Genomic DNA, 16,837 nt, shown 5'->3' with positions numbered 1-16,837 from the left:
CCACCCTGAACTCGACCATGAACATGCACCCACACCCGGGGCCACCCTGAACTCGACCCAGAACATGCACCCACACCAGGGGCCACCCTGAACTCGACCCAGAACATGCACACACACCCGGGGCCACCCTGAACTCGACCAAGAACATGAACCCACACCAGGGGCCACCCTGAATCCGACCCATAACATGTACCCACACCCGGGACCACGCTGAACTCGACCCAGAACATGCACCCATACCAGGGGCTACCCTGAACTCGACCCAGAACATGCACCTTACACTATGAGCCACCCTGAACTCGACCCAGAACATGTACCTTACACCCGGGAACACCCTGAACTCGACCCAGAACATGCACCCACACCCGGGGCCACCCTGAACTCGACCCAGAACATGCACCCACACCAGGGGCCACCCGGAACTCGACCCAGAACATGCACCCACACCAGGGGCCACCCTGAACTCGACCATGAACATGCACCCACACCCGGGAACACCCTGAACTCGACCCAGAACATGCACCCACACCAGGGGCCACCCTGAACTCGACCCAGAACATGCACCTTACACCCGGGAACACCCTGAACTCGACCCAGAACATGCACCCACATCAGGGGCCACCCTGAACTCGACCCAGAACATGCACCTTACACTATGGGCCACCCTGAACTCGACCCAGAACATGCACACACACCAGGGACCACCCTGAACTCGACCATGAACATGCACCCACACCCGGGGCCACCCTGAACTCGACCCAGAACATGCACCCACACCAGGGGCCACCCTGAACTCGACCCAGAACATGCACACACACCCGGGGCCACCCTGAACTCGACCAAGAACATGAACCCACACCAGGGGCCACCCTGAATCCGACCCATAACATGTACCCACACCCGGGACCACGCTGAACTCGACCCAGAACATGCACCCATACCAGGGGCTACCCTGAACTCGACCCAGAACATGCACCTTACACTATGAGCCACCCTGAACTCGACCCAGAACATGTACCTTACACCCGGAAACACCCTGAACTCGACCCAGAACATGCACCCACACCAGGGGCCACCCTGAACTCGACCCAGAACATGCACCCACACCAGGGGCCACCCTGAACTCGACCCAGAACATGCACCTTACACCCGGGAACACCCTGAACTCGACCCAGAACATGCACCCACACCAGGGGCCACCCTGAACTCGACCCAGAACATGCACCTTACACCCGGGAACACCCTGAACTCGACCCGGAACATGCACCTTAAAACGACGTTAAACCCCATTTCACCTCACCTCACCCCTACCTTGGTCTTCAACGTTTTGTTTGTTGTTTTACGCCGCAATGAGTAATATTCCCGCTATGTCATTGTATCCTGTAAATAATCGATTCTGAAACAGATAATTCAGTGATCCGCCTTTGGGGTACGATGCCACGCAATCAGCAAAGTCAGCGAGTCTGGCAGCCCGACACATGAAATCGCATCTTACAGCATAGGTTGCTTGGGGCGGATCTCAACCCGGAATCCCTCATGGTGTAAATTGTTAACCCAGTATGTGGCTGTGTGTTCCCCTAAACATTTATAAGTGCAACTGTTTCAATCTCATTAAGTTCCAATCAGGCATACCTATACGATATCCCTCTGTAGAGCAGACCGCCTCCGTGGTCTAATGGTAGAGCGTCCGCCCGGTGAGCGGAAGGTCCGGGGTTCGATCCCCGACCGCGTCATACCAAAAGACGTTAAAAGATGGTACTTGTTGTTACCCTGTCTGGCGCTCGGCATTTAGGGGCTAAAACAAGGACTGGTCGGCTCGGAGTCAGTATACTGTGTCTGAGTGGGGTATTCATGTTATACTGCAGCATGGTATCTCAGTGAGCTAGCACTATAAATCAACTTCAGTCCGGACTAGTACAAGCCACACGTGCATGTACGTCGCTATATAAGTGCAATAATCTTAGACGCGGCGTTAAACCCCATTTCACCTCACCTCACCTGCAGAGCAGAAGATCCGATGTTAATGAGCTCAGCGGAGAGATGTCATGCTGGAGTAACCATCTGACAATGAGACGGGTGACTGTTTATGGTGCGCACAATTGATTTTACAGCAGCTTCATTCACTTTTAAACCTCCTCTGGCGTGATGGGGGATTGTTTAACGCAGTGATGTCGCACCTAGCACGATGGCTCCATCGCCGTCCTTCGACGTGACGAGAGAACGCTTTAATCACTAAGCTATCCCATCGCCCCTCATCAGCAGTAAATGGGTACCCGGTAGGATGACATAGTGAGTTATCATTCTATAGCGCCTCACAGGCAGCTTAGGTTGTATTCTACCCAGGGAGCTGAGTACGAAAATCTAATGCAGACTGATCCATTGACCGGGTCTCAAACCATAATGTAGCTCCAGGAGCATTCATATGTTGAATGAAATCCGACTCAGCAATATTCCAGCTATATGACGGCGGTCTGTAAATAATCGAGTCTGGACCAGACAATCCAGTGATCAACATCTTAAGCATCGATCCACGCAAGGGAGAACATCAACGTTGTTGTTGTGTAGACAGGCTCTTGTGATCCGTGCTGTATGCGGTCGAGCGTTGTGCTGCTGGAATACACCGTTGCCGTTGGCTGCAATTGGGAGGACGTGCGGTAGGAGAATTTCGTTGAGCCGTAAGATTGCCCTGGATATGGACCAAACCTGTCCTGCCATGATGAGAGATAGCCACCCACATCATAACGCTACGCCCACCAAACCTGTCCACTTCCTGTACGTAGTTTTCGGCGTAACGTTCTTCTGGCTGCAGCTGATCGGCATTCCCCTGTCTACAAGCGGCCTATAACGTTGCTTCATAGTGCTGCTGCACGTGCAATACGTGCAGCTCCATGGCCCTTTTGTGCACTGGGTGCGTTTTGCGAATCGAACGTGTTTACCGACTAATCGTTTGCATGTCCTTGTTGTGATCATTTTCATCCGGGAAATTTGTCACTTACACTATGACACATTAAACCTCTACATTTTGCACTTCCTGGTCCGCTAATTTTGCTTTTATGGCCAAAAATATCCGTTTTGCGTTTCTTCTTTTTTAAGAGTTCATTTTACCACCGGTAACTGCGATGGAAAAGAGGAATTTCTAATACATTATATATCTGGGAAAAATGAAAGATTTCTACCACTCACGTTGAGTAAACAAATTCTGATGGATCGAATAAACGAAAATCTCACACACGCTCCCATATCGCGCCCTTTCTGTTTAATATGTTATAGGTATAAAGGTTCACCTTTCTACAACAGAATGAGATCCATGTTATAAGCATCATACAAGTCCTGTACCATGACCGTGGAATATGTTTATTTTATGGAAAAAATACAATCTAGAAACGCATACAAAAGCAAGTCTAGCCAGCTCTTTTTTTTATTTTTAGAGTCAAGGAAGATATGGTGTAATATAAGATTGAATAGACTAAATGTTAGTCCAGCGTCATCCCAATAACGCGAGTTTCACCACTGTGGTCAACGTCTTACACGTGTTACTTTGGCTTGTCCTTAAGCATTGGGCTGACACGTCGTGATGTAAATGACGTCGTGTAGGGACATTACACATAATGACTCGACAGAATGGTCTGCGATAAACAGTGGGAGCAAGTAATCACCACGTGTTAAAGCTGGGCATTATCGTATGAACTCGACCGTGTAGAAACATACAGGGGACATAACTCCTTCTACCTTCTACAATATGCCAAGCAGTCGCAAATGTTTGTAAAACGCCCTGGCGTTCTGTGTACTTTATATTGAAGTTGAAATAAATTCAAAAATACTCATTGTATGTTACACCTGAATGGTGGACCCGTGAAGATCCGGGTAAGAATAGGTCTGCAGCAACCCATGCTTGCCGTATAAGGCGACTATGCTTGTTGTAAGAGGCCACTAACTTGGCTCGCTGACTTGGTTGATGCATGTCATCGTAATTGCGTAGATCGATGCGCATGATGACAATAACTGGATTGTCCTGTCCAGACTCGATTATTTACAAACCGCCGTCATATAGCTGGAATATTGCTGAGTGCGTCCTCCTTAAGGGTTAAGTATCGGGAATTAAAAGCATGTTTAAAGTAACACTAGCATCGTTTAATAGAAGAAATGTAAACAACCAATGCCAAAAATCAGCTTAGCTTAAGGCAAAGTCTCAGAAATGACCGAACGCAAATTTGCGTCATTGTCCCCGTGAAAGGGAAACCCCGCATAAAGCCATCCATCCACGCGTAGTGATGCATGCATTGATGCAGTCCAGGGCTTGGGGTCCATTTAGGAGTTTATTCACCTTGTATGGTGAACCTCACCAAATACATGCACATCTTCAGGAGACTAGGGGCGGTCGGGTAGCCTAGTGGTTAAAGCGTTCGCTCGACACGCCGAAGACCTGGGTTCGATTCCCGACATGGGTACAATGTGTGAAGCCTATTTCTATTTCTACACAACGCCGTGATATTGATGGAAGATTGCCAAAAGCGGCGTAAAACCATGTTCACTCACTCACTCAGGAGACTAGGCCTAGTCAAAATATGTGTCATTGCAAGTTTAATTGAAATAACCCAGATAACATCTTGTTTTTAAGCTTACTAACATATATTTTTGTATATCAATCTAAAAGAGTTAGTTATTGCCATAACTACACAAGGAGCTGGTTACCCTATCCATGTACTTAAAGTAGCCACAACGCCCCAAGTGGCCCTTTTCGCTTTCTAAACAATTTTTGCTTTAAGTACGGTAATGTTAAAAACAAACACATAACTGCATATTAATACATGTATTTCTATCAAAAATTGCATGTTCTCCGATAGCCTTTCCATTTTACTTGTTGCCTTAATGGCGTCAGCACCTTAATCCGATTAATGTTTCTATGTGTTTAAAATCAAAATAGTTTAATACATATTTAGCATAATGTATAATTATGTAAAATTGTAACCCCTTTTTTTCTTTGAAAACATACAGTTGTGCAGCCAAACTGGTTAAGATCTGATTTGTTAAAAAAAAAATGCACGAAATAAGGCAATAGGACTTTCGTGAACTGGCGAAAATATTGTGCACGTCACGATGGGTGCAGGGGTCAACTATTCTCCGAACAGCCAAACCAGGATGTGTTTGTTCCGTGTTTGCTTTTCCAAATCAAACCGGATTCGCTCAGTCCTTGCTTTTATACAGACAATAATTAACTGACTGTTACAGCGTTCATGCTGTAAAAGTTGTTTCACTTACAAATATTTTCACAGCATTCTCCAGCGATACATGTCAATACATCGCACCTGAATAGGCTGAATACCTCATCCGGGCACGCGCTTAAACCTTAAATAATTGCTTCAAGAAAAAATAACTTACAAGTCCTCGCTTTCAAAACTGCTACAAATGCTGAACTAAATCGTATATTAGTATGACTCCGTTAAAATAACTTAATGGAATTGGTAATGAGTGCTTCTGAGCAATATGGTAAACTTAGATGCGTTAAAATTATGACTGCGTCATATACACGCGCCTGTTGTGATCAATATTAGAGTTACGTCCCTTTGTGAACTCGTGACACTGCAGTCACATGACAGATTTGCTAAGATGGCGTCGAAAGGTGGGCAGATAGATATGCGCTCGCTGAATGGGCCTCTCAGTGATATTGAAGCAAGAAAAACTCACCATCTGGCGGTGTCGAGAAATTACATTTCACAGCCGAGAATAAGTAAGTTTATTTCGTTCACATTGCATGTTAAGATTAAGTTATAAAGCGTATAGACCAAAACATCGGACGCCGACACAAGAACACATGATTTCGCATACATGAATGAAACTCAACTGTGTATGTGGTCATGTGCCGGCGTTGTTTCTTCAACTAAAGCCGGACATAAGTCACAAATGTCTGGTTGATAAACATATGGACCATTTAAATAAATCAATTCGTAATCATTTTCTTTCAGGTTGAATTCTTGAGGTGTTCATTATTGATTATTTGCTATAATTTATGTTACGTGGGGGGGTGAATGTCATTGTCAAATACGCTCAAGTTACCAATGCTAGGATCACATAATCCTAGCACTTGATTACATATTATCCCGAAATGATGATTGTATTAACATGTTCTATTTGTTTTTCTTCTGACATTGAGAATACAATAACTGAAATTTAGGAACAAAATCTTTAAATTATTTCTGTTTTGACTTATGAGATTTATGGAACTTTAACAGTGTGTTTTGCAAATGTCGTCTATAAAGTGAAAGTTTGTATCCAACAGCTGTTAACAAGGAAATTATCATTACCTTCAAACCACAGCATCTGTAGTCACTCTATACTCATGACTTATGTGAAACAGATGAACACTAAATTTATCACAGGGTCTACAGTTTCTATTCCTACATGTAACAGTTGTATGTAGATTGTGAAAACTAGATATCATCTCGATTGTAGATCTGTTCCAGACTCCGTTTGACATGTTTCACAGCTTCAAAATATGCATATAACATGACAAAGGCTGTTCATGAAATATTTTTTCAGTGTTTTATGTTATTTGTGGTAAACGAAACAATCCTACTTGCTCAGTTGATTTATAGTGATAGTTCTCATTGTCCTACATAGATCGGGGCGGTCGGGTAGCCTAGTGGTTAAAGCGTTCGCTCATCACGCTGAAGGCCCAGGTTCGAATCCCGACATGGGTACAATGTGTGAAGCCCATTTCTGGTGTCCCCCCACCATATTGCTGGAATATTGCTAAAAGCGGCGTAAAACCAAACTCACTCACTCACTCCTACATAGATCATGTGCCAGTTTTTATTATGTGTCTTTAATATCGGAACATTGAAGAAGCTGTACTATAGTGGATAATCATGGTAATACCCAGAAAATCACTTACATGTGTATACCACTTTTTAATAAATACAGCCATGCCCATGCTATCATGACAGTGCCCTGCACAATTGGGGGTAGATAACCTTAGTGTTTGAACTTTAAGATCAAGGTGAATGTGCCCTAGTGTTGTGATCTTACACAGGATGGGATGTAGGCATGATGAGCTGCTATTATTAAGCATGGTCTGCTATGTTGTCAAATTAAATAAGTAATATGGAGGCCAGTTACATGTAGACCAGGTTTTGTCTTAGTTTACATAGCTATGCATTTTTGTAGGTGAGGGTGAGAAAAGTAATTTTTTAAATACAGACTTTCAAATTTCAGATTTCAACTGTAAAACCAGATATATTTTCATAATCAAAACTATGAGCAAAACATTTGTTTTAAGAAACAGAATGTATCTTGAATGGCTTACAAAACATTATTATTTCTTTCAACCGTCTATAGCATTATTGTTGGTATTTTTAAGCATTTTCTGCAACATTTTTGTTTATGGTGTGTGGAGGTGGGGAATTACATCCCAGTTGTAGTATTTAAGAAATATTTACCCTGAATACTTGCCTTTCTCTATTATGGATGTTTAGTCCTATCTTGTACTTTTTAAATCAATACATTGTGCATATCTTATCACTACTAACACTAGTATGGTAATGTTCATGTTGATCAAAGATTAAGAAATATTTACACTTTATTTATGTGTGAAGTCATGGTCATTAAATAAAGTTGCTGTAAAGTTTTATCAAAGACTTTAAATATGTTAAACATGTTACCATAGTTTAAGAGAGGTTGAGCTATGGCTTCTAGGGATTTGTGGGTTGGCATAAAATTTACTGAACTTTTATGAGATGGATCAACATGTTCAGTAAAGCAATAATGATAAAGTACTACCAGAATCACACAAGCATGACAAAGCCATCATTCAGCTTCACACAAGCCATAACTACAGCCTCATCTCCCACACTGATGGGCATCAGACAATGGACGTTAATCTCGCCTTCATGCACGTTTTAATTTCACTCATTTCATTACAGTCTGCATTCTGACTTTGTTTACTGGTTTCACATTTTACTGTGCAGGTCTCCAAGCATAAGCGATTAATTATTTCTCATATCAGTTAAAATGGGTAATGATTTATATCTTTTCCTGGTTTGTCAAAGTAATTGATGAGTTGGTCCTTAATCAAGCAGTCCTATGCCTGGAGGCTATGAACTACACATTTCAGGATGTATTTTGTTCAGTCAGAATTTCTGCTCTATATAACGGCATTCAACATTTCCATAACTTGCACTGGAATAGTCCCAGCAGTTGGCTAATGCTTTCAAAACATTACTCGTGTTTGTCATGTACTGCTGTTGCAGACAGTATGTTGAATCACAACACAGAAGAGTGCAAAACATTAAACATTGTTGAACTAAGGTTTCAGGAGGTTCACAATTAATTTTTGAATATATATACTGTGTTATCATGATTATAATCTGAAAATAGGTTAGGAGTTGTTCAAAAATTATGCACAATTTTGAGAGCTGTTATCACGGTTATTCATGTTATTGAAAATGTGAGCACTTATATATATAAAATAATTGATTATGCTTGTGGGAATGTTCTCTCTAACAAGATATGGTTAACAGGGAAGGGCTGTGGAATACCATGATGAATGTTAGCATGGTTTTTTATGATAAAATATTAATAAATTTATTTGATAATTGATAATTCACACCATTTCCCCTTTGTCGTTGGATAGTGAATGCTGATATTACTTGTAGTGTCATGTTACATTTGTTTACAAGATAATATGCTGCATATATCAAGATTGTCAAAAAGAAATATTAATTCCCAAATTTGACTCTGGAAGCTTTGGAGGCCTAGAGAAACATTTGATGACAATTAAATTTTTCGTGAAACTGTTCTCCATGTCTATCATCCTACTCATGGCCTATCTACCATGATCTACACGATGTAGATAGGTGGACCGCCCCTGAAGGAGTAAGAGGGGGTCCGCATGTGGGTCAGGTTGTTCCAAGTGGGCCGCATGGTCGTACTTACACTAGTGACACATTCCCATGTTGCTGGCTACCAGGGAATCATAGTGCTTAGTATGTACTGTCGTAAAACATTTGTAGATATGACTAGGGCATTAGACATGAACAGTTTTGCCACGGATTCTGAGATTTATCTAGGGTTCAAAACTTAGTGCCTTGGAGTCAATTGGGAAAAATTGATTTTGTTGAATTATTGGATTTTTTATAAAGTTCCTCCTTTCCTATATTCAGAGGTATTTTCACTTTAATTTAACATGTTCTAGATTCCCTTCAATTGACTAATTGGATTTCATCACTAAAAGCACTTCTTCTTCTTCTTCATGTTCATTGGTCATAAGACTCACCTGTACAAAACCACAACATAACTTTAAAGGGGCGGTCGAGTAGCATAGTGGTTAAAGTGTTCCCTCATCACACCCAAGACTCGGGTTCGATTCCAGACATGGGTACAATGTGTGAAGCCCATTTCTGGTGTCTCCTGTCGTGATATTGCTGGAATATTGCTAAAAGCGGCGTAAAACCATACCCACTCACTCACGTTACTTTGAACTATATTAACATGAACTGGAAAATTTGTCACTCAAATTTGGGACCCTTTACTGACTTTAACTGAAGGACTTGAGGACGAATATCGGCCTCTGAGCAGGTCTAGATAAATCCCTTGGTTTTGTTTAACGTATCTCATTATTCTCCACTAGGACTCCTGTCTTGTGGAGAAATCTTCCATACAGCATGTAAGACACCATCAATATAGGCCTGTTTAAATCAAGACTTAAACACATCTACTTCTCTGTATTACACTGGCACAACTGTTGATCAGTTTTCCTTCACTTGTACATACTTGGTGTTCATGCTGCAGAACATTGAGCATACCCTAGGGCGTGGAGTGTGCATGTATAAAGTATGCATTATCGATATGAGAATCAGAAGGCACAACCTTCAAGACACACTTCATTCCTTCAAAGTCCCTCAAGAAAGAAACATTGTAGTGGCTATCAGCTTAAGCCAAAGACAATACAGACTGTTTTGTTTGAATATTCACAAAGGTTTTGTGAGTTCTTGGTCTCAAACAGACAAGGGATATTATTTTTGGAGTTATAAATGATATGGATCAAATTTGCATCTGTAACAAAAAGGCCACAAAAGTTTTTCCTGTGTGTTTATATCCTAGTTGCCATAAAACTGATGTTAGTGAAAGCGAAGTCTTTGTTTGTATTGCATGCTAGATAGGAATCTTGAAGAAGGCGTACAATGGCAAATGTCTTTTATGACCTTGAACCAGATGACCTTGTCTTGGGTTAATTATATCATACCATGCCTATTGGTTAAAATAATTGAATAGTTCAAGTTTTTATTATTTTACGGTGTTTACATTTGCCCAGCATGGCTGGTGTTAAAGTTTCCATTGTTGACAATGGTTGATACTCGTGAACAAAGTTGTCAAATCATTTTCTTTTAAAGCACGAATTAAAGTGCATTTTTTATCAAGTGTGCGTACAGACGCTCGTGAAGATGTTTAGGTGTGCTTAGAGTTGATGTGTTCCAACTAGGACATGTAGAAGAATACTTTTGATCTATTTTCGAACTTGGTGACTCATTTCACCATCAGCACGATAACAAGTACATGTAGTTGGAATTTGCCAACTCCTCCCCCCTACCTGTAGTTTTGTATGAGACTGGTATGTTAAAACTTAAATATAAAGGAAGTCCTTAGATCATGTTGGATTTCTGTACTGTTTATGTTACTTTCTAACCCAGCATACCTCATGCTTGTGACAGCAGAGGTGTGATAGCTGAATTGATCATGTTGAATTGCACTTTGACAATTTGTTGTGGTGGTCAGCTGTTTCATGTTTCAACTCCTATCTAGGTTTGCTCTTGTCTTGATGTGTTATTTTCAATCCAAGAAGCTGAAATTGTCCCTTCTGTTATCATCTGCTGCCTTGTGACATCCACCAGTATGTGGCTGCAGTGTTCCGGTTGCAGCTGAACATGTTCAACGTTTAATGTCAAGCGTATGGTGTGAAAGGAAGCGATTTGTGTATGATCCTACTTTGGTGTGTTTGAGATTGTAGAAGTAGGTTTAAGTGCTCATTATTCATCATATCTCGGGCTAAGCTGTGTGAGTGTGAAGATGAGGCTTTGCTGTTAATCTCCTCCATGGATGAAAGCACACAGTCCTGATCACATACGTAGACATCTGCGTGATCAGATTAAAAATGTGTGCATTTCTAGAACCACTTTATTTCTTACACAAGCAGAGCTCCTGACAAGCTGCATATTGGCATTATGTACACACACTAATTGACCATCACCCCAAGTTTGTGTTGCTTGGGAACAAATGTGCTTGAAGATCATACACAACCTAATGGTATAATGACACTGTGTCACTCTTCACCTTGTGTGCCTGTATGTCTTTGTCGAGTTTACAGATCTTTACTCACTGAACTGATGCAGGCATCACATATACCGTATTCGACGTAATAAGCGCCCACAGCGATATTTGCCAACATATTAACAAGTGAACCATCCCAATTAGAATCCCTTCCGATTGATCAATGTACACAAGACTTATTTATTTGTGTATAATACGCACTCGTGTGTTATATGCACCCTTAATTATTGGCAATTAAAATCCTGGAAAAATATATCTGTCGTATATAAACAGTTCAGACCGTCAGCATAAACCACAAAATTTATTTTTCAACTCTGTTTTTTCCACCAAAATAATATTCTAATAAGAGCCCCCTATTTCTAATTTTGAGAGCACCCTGGGCGCTTATTACGTCGAATACGGTTCATGAACTCAAAGTCTACGTCAGTGTATAATGAAAAAAGTGATACTTCTTGCTAATTGTATAACTTAAACATATATTGCTGTTATGAGCCTACGCAATATGTGACACACATGGGGCATCACATCGACAGATACAAATAGAAGGTCTATAAAACAGCATGTTAAGCTGACTGATGTTTGAAACGCTCACACATTGGTTTAAAAATACCCTATAGACTGGACCCAAGAGAGCAAAACATAATTTGATACCCAAAGAAAAATATCAATACCCAAACTGAATAATTCCATGTGAGTAAATACTTGGAAAAACACCTGAAAAGAAAAGGCACCATTTGGGGTCCTCTCTCATTTATTTACTGGAAAATAAAATCTATGAAAGCAGGTTATGTAATTGATTTTACCCTACACTTGTGTGATCAGGTTTAGTTGACATTAGTCTTTGTAGTAGACTGTTAAATATTTCATTGGTCATAAAATTGTGACATGAAAAGTTTATGAGCAAAGAGTTGCATAAGTCATGAGCTGGTGATAGTGCCCGCTTTGTCAATGCCAACCTCGTTACAGATGTTGCCCAAAGAGCTAAACCACGTCAAGTAGTTAGATGCCTTTGTGCTGTATAATACTTATGTAATTGCAAAGACTTATTTAGATCCATCAGTGGAATAGTTATTTCATTACGGTTGCTTCAATCCTCAACTTGTGTTCCCAATACAGAGTGTCTGGTGAAGCACTGCCTGCTTTAATCAATAGTACTATCTAGGGAAATGGTGAGATGTACTTGGGAGTTATGGTTCTTTATTGCCCAGTTGGGGCTGGAGATGCTGTATAACTAACTATCACTGTATAATGTTCAGTGGGTTCCAGATTCCTTGTGTTAACATGTTAAATTTATAGACATGATCAAAATATGTTATTATTACCTTAACAGTACACTTTGAATTCACATTTTGTTTAACAGGATGACCTTGTGACTATTTTTATCATGTGATGCCAGTGATAAATATTCTTTTGTGTATTCTGGACAAACAAGGGAAAGATGCACATATGATCGTGTTTGATAAACAGAATTTCAAATAACCTATTTTGACTTACATATTGAAAGTTTTCTTCTGGTTGGCACACTTAAATTGAAAAAGGAACTCTTAAAGATTATATCAGTATTTCGTGGTACACTTATCAAGAACTATATTTCTATCCATGGACACTTTAGGGTAACCTATCTGATTGGTCAACTAGCCTCATCAGCAGCTTTTGGTTGTGTTCATCACAAGATTCGGTAGATTTCCATCGATTTGGAGGAGCATTTTATCTATGATGGAGTAACAGCTGCCATTTCTTATATTGGTTATCAGGCCAAAGATATTTCATGCAAGGGTTTTATGAAACTTTGACACTCACATACTAAATGTAAAGAATATTTTTAAACCCTTCCTACATGTCCCAAACATGCCACATGCTCCAATATGTTTGTCATGACTTTCCACAGACAAACCATTTGAGTTTAGTTTTCTATCATAAATATGTTGAAGAAATTATGAGGAATCATTATAATCAGACAATAAAGAAAGTATGTTTCTCTTGTGTGGTCCTCTCCCAAATTTAAGAACATTTTAACAGTGATTGAAACTAACAGTTTCAGTCCACTAGTCCTTATAATGATAACATATAGCAAAACCCATATATGGCAAATATTACGATAACTATTTGGCAGTTTGGCCAGTGCCAATTTCTAACACTGCTTTAAGATAACCTTCCACTTAATCCTGTACAGAATGTCTTTACCACGTTTAGATATCCCACCCTTAATTTACTGATGGGAACATTAGTTTTATCTAAGGACCATGTTATGTTACATTGAGAAATGTCCATGGAATACTGTTTATCATCGAAAACTTGGGGGAGGTCAAGCCATATCTCCTAGGAGATGAAATGTGTTGCAGACCATTGTGATGTCATCAGTTACCTTGACATCACAATCAAATAACACCAACTGCTGAAGTTGGTAGCCGTGCTTTTTACATTGAGGACTGTTAGTACTGTTTCCAAGCCAAAGAATTTGAATGATGTATAGAATCTCACCATCATGTCTTTTCATATCAAATATTTCGACTCTCATCATCATGATCATAAGGCACAAGGATGAGCTTCTCTATGTACTAACTGATTGTTGAGAGACAAATTTAGAACAAGCCCCCAATCACAGAGTAGAGTACAGCCTAATCCGTCCTGAGTCAGGGCTCAAGCAGTGGGTTGTGGACCATATCTGTACTGATTGCTGAGAACAAAGTCTGCCAAATCCATTCTTATCTTATACTGACTTTTTGTCATGTTTATGAGGGAATCGCATCAGAGCAGTATTTGGAAGCTGTTAAGAAACTGATCATGCTGATGCGGAACTACGGACAATTTGCACCAAACCATAAACAGCTAAGTTTTGCTAAGTGTGAGCAAATAGCTCAATGGGTGAATACAAGTTTGACAATTACTTCTGATCTGAAAGAGACTTGATGGGAATATGAGACAATATGTCTCCAACTCGGAGAGAGGGCACATTGTGGGCAGGGGCGTCTCTCACTGTGGTTATTGATCAACACGAAGAAGGGACGCTGGTATTCGTCATTTGAAAGTCAGCCGCTGCTGCAGGGAAGCATTGATTGCCATCGATCCTGAACAAATCTGCCTGATGGAGGCCTAAACCCTGTGTGGGGGACGGTCAACATACGCCACAGGCCTCTTTTATACTGTACCCCTGATTTTGGCAACTGTGTAGGTCCCCGATATCTGGTACCCCATGGAGATTACAGGGTGGAGTGGGTCCCCTAATTCAGATACCCCATGGGTATTTCAGGGTAGAGTAGGTCCCCTATTTCTGATACTCCATGGAGATTACAGGGTGGAGTAGGTCCCCTATTTCTGATACTCCGTGGAGATTACAGGGTAGAGTAGATCCCCTATTTCTGATACTCCATGGAGATTACAGGGTGGAGTAGGTCCCCTATTTCTGATACTCCATGGGTATTACAGGGTGGAGTAGGTCCCCTATTTCTGATACTCCATGGGTATTTCAGGGTAGAGTAGGTCCCCTATTTCTGATACTCCATGGAGATTACAGGGTGGAGTAGGTCCCCTATTTCTGATAGCCCATGGAGATTACAGGGTGGATTAGGTCCCCTATTTCTGATAGCCCATGGAGATTACAGGGTGGAGTAGGTCCCCTCTTTCTGATAGCCCATGGAGATTACTGTATGGAGTAGGTCCCCTATTTCTGATACTCCATGGAGATTACAGGGTGGAGTAGGTCCCCTATTTCTGATAGCCCATGGAGATTACAGGGTAGAGTGGGTCCCCTATTTCTGATACCCCATGGAGATTACAGGGTAGAGTAGGTCCCCTATTTCTGATACCCCATGGAGATTCCTGGGTAGAGTAGGTCTCCTATTTCTGATACCCCATGGAGATTCCTGGGTAGAGTAGGTCCCCTATTTCTGATACCCCATGGAGATTACAGGGTAGAGTAGGTCTCCTATTTCTGATACCCCATGGAGATTACAGGGTAGAGTAGGTCCCCTATTTCTGATACCCCATGGAGATTACTGGGTAGAGTAGGTCTCCTATTTCTGATACCCCATGGGTATTACAAGGTAGAGTAGGTCCCTTATTTCTGATCCCCCATGGGTATTACAGGATGGAGTAGGTCCCCTATTTCTAATACCCCGTGGAGATTACAGGGTGGATTAGGTCCCCTATTTCCCCTTATTACCCGACCCTGCCTGGGTACCCACTGTAGGTCTCAAGAGATAGGTACAAAATATCCGATTGGGATTTTATTTTAACCAAGGCCCTGCAAAACGTATTTAGATACATGTATAAAACAATCTGGTCATGCATACACTGAAGTTGATTTAAGTCATATCTTTATTCAACCATATAAAAAGTCAGAAGGAAAGGGTGCATAGTCAGAAAGAAATTAGTGACTTTTAGTGTAACCATTGAGTTCGAGATATTTTTTGTCATTAAACAATATATCACAGTCCTGTGGGTACCTGTCCCACCCCTAACAGATAGGCTAACATCTTGTCTCTGAAATGAACCTATTTTACAGGAAAATAACACTTGTTAGATTATATTAAGAAAATCTGATGAAAAGAAGCCATGAGATTTCATTTTTCAGAAAAAAACTTGCTTAGTATTAAAGACTTTCAGGAGCTGTATTGGATATATTTGTTTCAGGGTCTGTATGACAGACTATGGTACAGACAATAACCATAATGTCAGCTATTTGCTTCTTTGCATCTTGATCTTATGTAAACATAGTCAGCCGCACAAGGCAGACTAATTACATTTTAGATTCAGAATAAACTTATTTCAAAGCCCTCATGAGCTGTTCGTCTAAACTGTTTTCCCCCAACTATGACCCTGGTAATTATATTCAAGCTGCATTATGATGCCCATGAATAATTCCGCCATATGTTGCTGTCATCATGTATTAACTGTCTGCATATTATTTTCCAGCCTACAAAACAGTGTCGGGCGTAAATGGACCTTTGGTTATCTTGGACGATGTCAAGGTAAGCTGCTTTTTGGTGTTTTCTGGGGCTGGGTCCCCGAGGTATGAACACTGTGTAGAGTGGCCTCCCTTAGCTGATGGGATGGATTCATTGATTCCAGATTCATCTTAGTTATGATCCAAGGTGTATGAACGCATACTGTGGCTTCCCCCAACTGGTAATTTACCACCAGCGTTATCTAAGCTGGTGGTGCAAGGGATCAGGGAATTTTTAATTTTGAACAAAATCTGTTCCAGATAGTGTTGGGGAAAAAAAATTCCCCTCAGGTTTACATTCGACATACTGGACGTTCTGAAAGATAAGTGTTTTTGTCACAAGACCATTGTTATTCTCCTTCTTCCTACAAGGTTCCAGGAAAAATATTTTATGTCTTGAACATGTCAAAGAGCAGGCTGAAAATTGAATTTTTCAAATTGACATCAACTTCTGACTGATCAAGTGTCGCATTATGCTGCTTGTTTAAATAATAGCCTGATGTTGAGGAACATCTGGTGTCAGCTGAATATTATGCCCAAAGATTAGCCATCAGTTTAGTGGACATCTGT

At 41.0% G+C, this 16,837-nt stretch overlaps 1 protein-coding gene across 1 annotated transcript in view; it reads left to right on the top strand.

The window, feature by feature from the left end:
* The first annotated feature begins 5,576 nt into the window (after positions 1-5,576).
* LOC139453305 (V-type proton ATPase subunit B) overlaps positions 5,577-16,837 on the top strand; it is a 31,909-nt gene continuing 20,648 nt past the window's right edge. Inside the window, exons 1-2 of the mRNA XM_071234958.1 lie at positions 5,577-5,728; positions 16,237-16,292. Of these exons, the coding sequence (XP_071091059.1) occupies positions 5,608-5,728; positions 16,237-16,292 (177 nt within the window). The 5' untranslated portion in view covers positions 5,577-5,607. The remainder of the gene's footprint in view (positions 5,729-16,236; positions 16,293-16,837) is intronic.

This window comes from Haliotis cracherodii, unplaced genomic scaffold, assembly GCF_022045235.1.
Source record: "Haliotis cracherodii isolate W230 unplaced genomic scaffold, xgHalCrac1.p SCAF_9, whole genome shotgun sequence".
Lineage (NCBI taxonomy): Eukaryota > Metazoa > Mollusca > Gastropoda > Lepetellida > Haliotidae > Haliotis > Haliotis cracherodii.
The sequence above is the reverse complement of the archived record's forward strand: the minus strand, read 5'-3'. Positions and strand labels throughout refer to the sequence as shown.